The sequence below is a fragment of the Phymastichus coffea genome, unplaced genomic scaffold (genome assembly GCF_024137745.1).
Source record: "Phymastichus coffea isolate CEN01 unplaced genomic scaffold, Cenicafe_Pcof_1.1 PCOF00054, whole genome shotgun sequence".
NCBI lineage: Eukaryota > Metazoa > Arthropoda > Insecta > Hymenoptera > Eulophidae > Phymastichus > Phymastichus coffea.
Window position 1 is genome coordinate 1,533,599 of NW_026706865.1, and position 8,683 is coordinate 1,542,281.

Below are 8,683 nucleotides of genomic sequence, written 5' to 3' on the forward strand. Positions count from 1 at the left end.
GACACTCGTGTGAGGGCGCGCTCATCGCGGGCTAGCTGGGTCGCGGCTCACCGATGGCCACGAAGGGCGCGAGCTTGACCCACGTCGGCATCGGCGCGGAGTCCAGGCCGCCCTCCGGGACGCCCCCCTCGTCGCGGCGGCAGCTCCGGCGCGTGCCGCAGCGCTTGAGCCTGACGGCGAGCAGCAGGCCCAGGTTGAGCACCAGCAGGAAGTGCGCGGGGATGCCGACCGCCGCGAACGCGAGCGCGACCGCGCGCCCGGCCGTGGTCCGCGGCACCGGGGCGCCGAAGCCTGCGGCCCAAAGCAGAGCGGCTCAGCGGGGGCGGCGGCGCGCGGGCCCGGCGTACCTAGCGTGGTCAGCACCGACACGGCGAACAGCAGGCAGCCGGGGAAGGTCCACAGCCGGCCGCCCTCGCCGCCCTCGCCGTAGCCCGAGCTCACGGCCGCGAGCAGCAGCCGCTCGTGCTCGGCCACGTACTGGCGCACCTTGTTGCTCCACAGCGGCTCCATCTCCCTGTCGGCGCTCTGCAGCTGGCGCAGCTCCGTCGCCAGGCCGATCGCCAGCTCGCGCTGCATGTCCTTCAGCTGGACCACCTGCTGGCGCTCGCGCGGCCCCTCGGTCGCGTAGAAGGCGCCCGCTCCCAGCACCGCCCACAAGCTCAGCAGCCAGGCGAGGCCTGCGGAGCGTCGAGTCAAGGCGTTGCCAGGTGGCGCGGGAGTGCGCGAGCGCTCCCGGTCGGGAAACTCACCGAACTGACACAACGCCACGCGTCCTAGAAACCGAAGCAGTGGAAATATCTTTGCCGACAATCGCTCGGAATCGGCTGCTCGGCTGTCCTCGTCCGCGATGTCCTTCAGGCTCGGAAGCACTCTCAGCCTGTACAGAACCGCGTCGGTCGTTTGCGCTGCCACCGACGTCGTTGAGGCTTTCTTCCTCGGTGCTAAAGTTGGCCGACAGTTGGCCGATGCCATCGTCGTTTGTAGCTCCGTTCGTATTGGCGGCAGCGTCGCTTTCAGCGGAGGCAAATGTGCCGTGATGTGGTGTACATGTTCCTTGTTTGCTGACATTTAAAGCAGTATCGTTGGTCTCCAATCGGATCGCAATCAAGCACGTTAAGCAGCGATACTCGCGATTGGCCAGACGTGAATGCTGTCTGTTCGTCCAGTCAGAATCAATTGCTCGTAATTCGCGAAATCGCAATAATCGACATAAGACACGTCTGCACCAACCTGGCATCGCTCAAAAGCTCCAACGGAACTGTAAAGAGTCCGTCGTCCGCGAAAAGCGAGAAATTTCCGTGACGTAAGGTCGACGCGCTCTGTCGACTGTTCTGTCACTGCGTAACAGCGTGTCGCACTCTAATCTGGTTTCTTGCGATTGACGCGGTGGTTGAGTGCCTTAAACGTCATTTCAATTTTCGTATGTGCAAATAGCTACTCTATTGTCAGTGATGCAATCATCGATAGACGTTCGACGGTTTTCATAAGATCATTTTTCCATTTCAAATTTACGTTAATTTTATAATGAAACGTGCAGTCGTTAGTACGCTATTTATAATGTCGGTATGCAAAAATAGTGAATTACGCAGAAAGTACAATTATGTAATGAAAACTATTGCGAAAGGAAATCGATGACACGAGCATACGCCATGGAGTAGTATATTAGACGAAAGAAAAAAGAAATCGTCGCAATTTATCAGGAATATCGTTTGAAATAATGGTATTTACGGTTTGCTAACAGGACGAAAATCAGTACACTGTCCAATTATTCAATAGAGTCAGATGTAACCTCGCCACAGAAAAATTAATCGAGTTTATGCGACAATTTCTTTTGCTCTGCGCGCTCGTTTTACTCTAATTACTTCGTAGTCTCAATTTTCATATAAAATGGGGCTCCCTACACACACACACACACACACACACACACACACGCGCATACACGACTGAATACTTCTGGAGGTGCGATTTCGCTGGACATGCTTGGTCGCGTGACGTTTTCTCTCTTTTTTTTCGTTCCTGACCTCGCAACTCTAACGTGCGTACCACTTACGATTCCGTAGACCTTGAACTTGAAAAAACAATTGAACTGCTTTTTTAAAGAATCTACGACAGGAAAAGTTTTGCCACGGAATGTGAATGAAAGATAAGTTGCGTTTCGACTGATTGATGATGATTGTAACGTACGTAAAGGCCCCGGAATTTCCGTAGTTATGTGATATAACGCTTGCGCTGAGCAGAAATTAAAAAGGAAAAGTTAGACGAGGAGCATGCAATTCATTAGCGGTGGAGCTCGAGAGTGTTTTTAATTACACAGCCGTAGGGCAATGAATGCCAAGTGTCGTGCAACAGGTCACCTTTAGTGATGGTCGCGCGATAAACCACATCGCCTTCGTTGACTTCATCCTCGGAGTTCGTCCTCGGGGATGTCTCCCTGGAACATTTATTTAGTTCGTTATGTAGACGCATTTTTTAATCTAATAACGCTCATTTAATTGATATTGTGCTCAGGTAGCACTATGCTTTTCTATTGTTTCACAGGGCCGTATCATTTCTATAGACCGAATATTTCGTTTTCTAGATAAGTTTCTTTTTAATTAACGAAGACTAAGTAAATGAAAATACAATTGTAAGTTGTTATTATAATTCGAGTTATTACCATAATGAAAAATTGAAGTCAAAAGTGTCGGAGTATACCGAGTTTCATTACGGAAATGATACAGAAAGTAGAGTAATTATTAGTTTGGTCAGACGTGCATTTATAGTTTAACAAGTTCTTGAACTATGGCAGTCGTATCTTCGTACCCACTGAACACATATTCGCCAAGTTTCAATGTATCATCAGAAAGTATATGTCTTTTTCAAAGGTATCTTTACGTTATCTTGTCTAAAAAGAAAATTTATTGCAGGAAGTTCATTTTTTAAATACTCTCGTATTTCGTAACGACGGAAAATTCTAATGACATTCTTTAAAAGTGAAGAATACACTTTTATATCTTTACTCGATAGTTTGACGAATATTGATTGTTCCATAAATACTTTACTCCGTAAGGACAAACGATTATTAAATTCCGTGTTTATATTCGTAAATTCGTGATTCATTTGTGTTGAAACATTTTAATAGTAAATGCACGTATTTACACTAGCGTCAATCAAAAAGTTGTTTCCAGATATATTTTTTAAAGTTCAGTTTGAATGAACTTTTCACATTCGGTTTGGCTTTTATATAAATAGCTACGTTATTGACAAGAACGTGAATAAAAATCATTGAAAAAATAGTAGTGTGATCGATTTTTCATCAGGATTATATGTACTGAAGACCCTGCGTTGCGGTATAGTCAGTACATATGTGTGTCCGTGATGAAAAATTAACGAACGATGATACTACGTCGACTATGCGTATGTGTGCGCGCACATCAATAAAGTTTACGACTTCTCCCCCAAAGTATATTCGACAAATGCCATAAGCGGGAAATACTGATTATATATGTTCAAGAAATTCAGTATACAACGATAGTATAGGATATGATTGACGGATTCATGCAGCTTTTACGAATGAGCTTTTAATTGATACGGATAGGACGAATTATTAAGCTACTGAAAAAATATTAGATGTCACGAAAAGAATATCAAACAGACGTTATCGTTTCAAGAACATCGATCGTCGACGTGCGCTCACGTAACGTATCCTCTTTATTATTGGAAAATAAAGAGAAGTTGGAAATGACTTTAACGTCGCGGCCCTTTGTTTGCAAAACACAAACGAATGGCAGAAAGCTCACCGTATCCTCTCGAGTACAGTTTTTGAGGTGGCAGACTCGTCATCGTCGGCGTTAGCGGGACACCTGGATTCCGTCATGGTGAGCCTGAGCTGGGTAGTGAGCCTGGGCTTGCGCGCCTCGTCGGCGCGGCGATCACAGGCGAGGAGCGCGGCTGCGGTGGCGGCGGCCGGTTGCACGCGTCGTCGTGACGGTTTGCGAGCGACGAGCCAGCTCGCCGAGCGCGGCCGGCGCCGAGCGAACTCGGTCCTGCGCCGTTGTTGCCTCGATGCCAAGTCCAGCGACACCGAGCGGCTGCCCGCGCCGAGCGTCGACGTCGCCGCCAGCGGCGGCGCTGCCGGGAACCGCGGAATCTCCATCGTCAAGTTGCTCGTCGTCAGTATCACGTATGGCGAGGCATGCACTTCGTGTCGATCACAACGATCGCGCGGGACGGCTGGCCTGCTGCTGGCCGCTGCAACGCCATTCCTTTCATTACTCGCATTCTTCGGGCGAAGAGCTTTCGCGCGTGCACACTGCAATCTCAGACGCGAGCTTCACATTGCAGATTAGTCTGGAACTACGGACTTTTCGGGACACATCGCCAACGTTATTTTACTCAGTCTCGCGTGACAACAAGTTGAACAAATTTAACCTGTCGTTATTGAAATCGTAACGTCACGCGCGACCTTCGCAGACCTTTCGGAGCGTCGATCCACACCTTCGCTCGTTCGTATCCACTTTTATCCAATCTAAGTAATGCATGCGTAATCTTACGTTACCTTGCATTACATTCCAGCCAGATTTGGCCAACGTATACTCGACCAATAGTAGTGTAGAGAAAAGAAAATCTGTTTTCACTTAATCGAGAGAGAAATTGAATCAACGTGAATTCCAATTCAACAATTCAACAGCTTACCGGGAGTTGTACAACGGATAGTTGTTACGACGGATGCAGAATGGTATAGGATTGCGATAAAGGCAGCGCTTTCATTGCCAAGTGCTTGCGATTGCAGCTTACCGAATCGATAGGCACGCTTCTTAAGTAAATCTTTTCTAGCGTCGCGTAAAAGTTCGAACGATGCACGTCATGTTGAATTATTCAGAAGTATTATTGATTGAATGGCGACATTCGTGGATCAGAATAACGCTAGCGATTACTTATGTATGAAGCAGGACAATCATGTTTTGTAGTCAATAGAGAATGAATAGGGTGTAGATAAAACCGTACGGAACCGCGACAACGAGGTGCGAAGAACAATTGTGAGACGAGCGTTACAAGCAAAATTGTTACCTCAGCTGCAACAGGCTTGATTCTAGCTGCTGGGCTTTTCATTTGCGGATCTACGAAACTGTTTGCCGATAATCGCGCCCTTCCGACAGCGATTGCCTCGCGCTGGAAAGAAAGCACAGAACTGCGAAAAAACAACGATCGAACTTCGTCGCCCGGAGGGAAAGAACATTAACTTGCCGCGCCGTGAACGCAACGAGCGATCTGTCCCGATAAACCTGATGTAGCACATCTCTTAACGATGCGACCAAAGTTCATTCGCACCAGCCGCATGCAATATCGAATCTCGAGTTTCCATCATCGGCGCACGCACACGCGACGACGTCGGGAATGATACTGACAGTAGCAGTGACACTATATATCGCTTCGAGGTCTCCACACATACACACGCTTCCGTCTCTATGCTATGCACTTGTCGCATGCTTGTAATGCGCGATGATCGACTGTGCTTTAAAATTTTCAAAGCTTTAATTGAGTCACGTTTGAACCGTGCACGGGTGTCGACGCTGTACACCCCCCGCCGCTAATCATTTATGAGCTCGAGTTATTTTTAATGGGGTGTGTATCGGTTCGCCAAAGTTTAAAATAGCTTGTTGTTTCTTATGATGAGAGCGCACAAGAAACGCTGGAAAAATGCATTTTATCTTTCATTTTATTCGGAAATCTAACCGAGTCGCGTCACGCTTATTTTCGATATGTAAATTCTGAAATCGTTGTCAAGGATAATGAATCAATGGAATTTTAGAGCAAACGGCGTACAGAGTGCAATAAATTGAAAACCATTAGACGTCGAAAAATCTGCAAAATCTGCAAAAACAATGTGATTTGGAGAGAAATAAAGGTGTTTGGAGCCAGGAGCCACAGAGAGGAGGCAGAGATTGGCTCCCAACGATAGGACGCAAACAATGGAGTTGGTTTTCCGGTCACGCGCGTGCTTCCCGTGCCCATCACGCGCAACTTAATTTCGCGAATGGCATCAGCGTGCTCGCAGTAGCTCGACGTTAACAAACTCTCGCACGGTTGCTAAATTCTCACCTGTGGCGAGGTCGCTCGTTCGCATGGCCACTGAAAAGTGCAGTTTTGTTTGAAAATCGCGATCAAGCTCGACTCGCGTCACTCGCGCCTGCCAAGGGCCTCGAGATCAGCCTCTTATCGGCGTCGTCGCTCAGTCTCGCTTGTTCAGCGTCGACGCTCTTCGCGCAAACAATTGGCTCCGATTGCCGCCGTTGCCGCAAATCGCACGCGTATCAACGGTCGCGTGTAAGTCGCGACACGCGCCTGGCTTGGATTCTTCGGCAATGCCAATCCAAACGTTCCGCCCAGTATTTACCGGATCGGCGATCGGCTGCATAGCTCGCTCGGATCAGCAGGCGCGCCGCAATCTGCACTGCTGGCCGTGTCGAGGCGCGAGAGCCTCGCCCGGGCAGATCGAGATAGCAAGAGCGCGCAGCGCGTACTGATAGTCGAACTCGCTTTGTACGCTCGATCTCGCTCGTGCCGGTGCAACGGCGCCGCCGACAAGAGTTGGCTTTAATTAGACCCTGGCCTTATAATCGATGACGAACTCTGGGACAAGAACAGGGGAGGGGGAGGAGGGTCGTCTATCGGCCAGCTGCAATCTCTGCGCTTAAAAATAGTAAAATAGTAGGCCGATTTTTGCATTCTGGCACGACAACCGTCTTCCTTTTTCCAATTACTGACAGTTCGGTGCAAGAGAACGGGGCCAAGTGGCTGCTCGCAGGCTAGTTGCTGTTCTTTTTCCCTCTTCGGCTCTCCGCCATCCGGAGCAGCTGGCTGGCTTTGCTTTGTCATTCACGCATACTGGTACTTTTCGCGTTTATTTGCTGGGCCTTCCAATGTTCATCGGACGTCACTTCAGCAATCGCGCAATAGTGACGTTGCCCAAGCAACAGTTGTAAATTGCCGTCATCGTGCACTCCAGGACGATGCATCTGCTTCAAGCACGTACGCGTCTGACTTGATCCTGATACTCGCCACGCGTTTCTACATCGATCGTTGTAAGCAAGCACATGCGTTTTACGGAAGATTCAAATGCAAACGCACTAAGGTTTCTTCTGCCTAATTTTTTCATTCCAACTGATAAGAGTCGAGCGAAGATTATTGCCATCGATACGTTGATTGTCCAGCTGGATTGCGTTTGCACGTGCGAGGAAAGCCGCGCACTCGAGTTGTAAGTATTATTGGAAAAGGCATACGGTACGGTGCAGCGAGAACTGTCTTAGGGCAAAAGCCTAGCACGCTCGACGATCGATCGGTCACGCTCGCTTTAAAGTCGCAGGGTTCTAATTTTGCCATGAGTTAATTTGCTCAGTTGCGCGCGTCCGACGGAGAATCGATGGCTTCGCCGCGTCGGGCAAAGACCCTCTCGCTCGAGCGCGAGCACGTGCACTTTGGCCCGCTTTGCGTACTTATATCGATTCGCCGCGAAATCAAGCATGCTTTACGACCATTTCGTGCTTCGCAACGCCGCGGCGTACTGTGTACTATGTTCGCCCTCCCCCGTCCAAATGGATTCAGATTAGATTATCGCTAAACTACCGTTTGACCGCTGTTTCGCGCAGACAGCGTGGCTGTGTTAATTTTCGGCTAACGAAAAACGAGCATTCGACAGCTGCGCGCATCGATCCGCCATTGATTTCGCGGAGTACTTCCGCCAAACGAATCACTCAAGCGAGCTTCCCACTAGAGAAATTCACGTGACGCGAAGAAGCAAACGACCGCGGAGAAGTGGCATTTGAAAGGAAAAGCAGCGTGCACGGCATTGCACTTCTTGGATAATGAATGAAGGCGTCTGTTTCGCGAAATTCTCTCTAAGAGTAGCGAACTCGAGTGGAAAGTAGGTGACACAATTCTCATTCTCTTAGCATCTACAAGCAGCGTGAAAAGAACTTACTTTATGTCGGCGCTCCCTCTTTGTAAGGTTTTTCAAGCTTGAATAATTCTTACCGGCAAACTATTATTATTCAACGCCGCGTCGTTTCAACATTAACAGTTCGCTGTTTGCACCGAAGAGCTACATTTTTCAAGTGACTTTCATCAGATGAACTATTTCGCGAGTAGATGGTGCGTCAACAAATGCACGTATCTTCGCTAACGCATAAAGAATGCACGCTCTGGTCTTTCGTTCGAGTTTTTCACAGGCAGCCTTCTCGAGATGAAAGACGTAAAAGAAAAGTTGAGAGCGGGATAAAAGCGAGACAAGCGCATTGTTGTGGTGGAGCGCTCTATCGATCCAACGGTGCTCAAAAAATTTCTGATGTCTGCTCGCACAGTTTCCTTTCTCTGCACTGTTCGTACGTTTCTACTTTTTAACTATTATTTTTCTCGCGGTGATTTTTACTCGTACGCGCGAATATTTTCATAGGAAATAATTTTTTTTCGCTCGTGAATATCAATTAGTTTCATGACTCCGGTGCAAAGACATTACAAAATCTGTTGCTCCTGGTTACTACAACCGGTCAACGAGATTCAAATTACGTATGTGCTGGTGTTACAGTTTTATAAGATTATTCTATATTTTTAGAGTGTACAGGTCCAAACGCTTCTAAAATCTATAAAAGCACAATCTCTAAAAAGATCGTAAAATCTTTCGTAAAAGTTATTCCAGGTATAACTA

General features: G+C 48.2%; 1 protein-coding gene across 3 annotated transcripts in view; it reads right to left on the minus strand.

The window, feature by feature from the left end:
- Nucleotides 1-8,683, minus strand: part of LOC131665731 (uncharacterized) — a 62,497-nt gene that overhangs the window by 2,722 nt on the left and 51,092 nt on the right. Inside the window, exons 1-7 of one of the 3 annotated variants that reach the window (XM_058937804.1) lie at nt 5,223-5,241; nt 5,050-5,151; nt 3,780-4,230; nt 2,355-2,431; nt 750-1,061; nt 348-677; nt 52-291 (exon numbers count right to left, since the gene is read on the minus strand). In XM_058937804.1, coding sequence (XP_058793787.1) covers nt 52-291; nt 348-677; nt 750-1,061; nt 2,355-2,431; nt 3,780-4,135 — 1,315 coding nt within the window. In that variant the 5' untranslated portion in view covers nt 4,136-4,230; nt 5,050-5,151; nt 5,223-5,241. Of the gene's footprint in view, nt 1-51; nt 292-347; nt 678-749; nt 1,062-2,354; nt 2,432-3,779; nt 4,231-5,049; nt 5,359-8,683 lie in introns of those variants that run through there. The other 2 variants (XM_058937803.1, XM_058937805.1) reach the window with 2 other exon arrangements.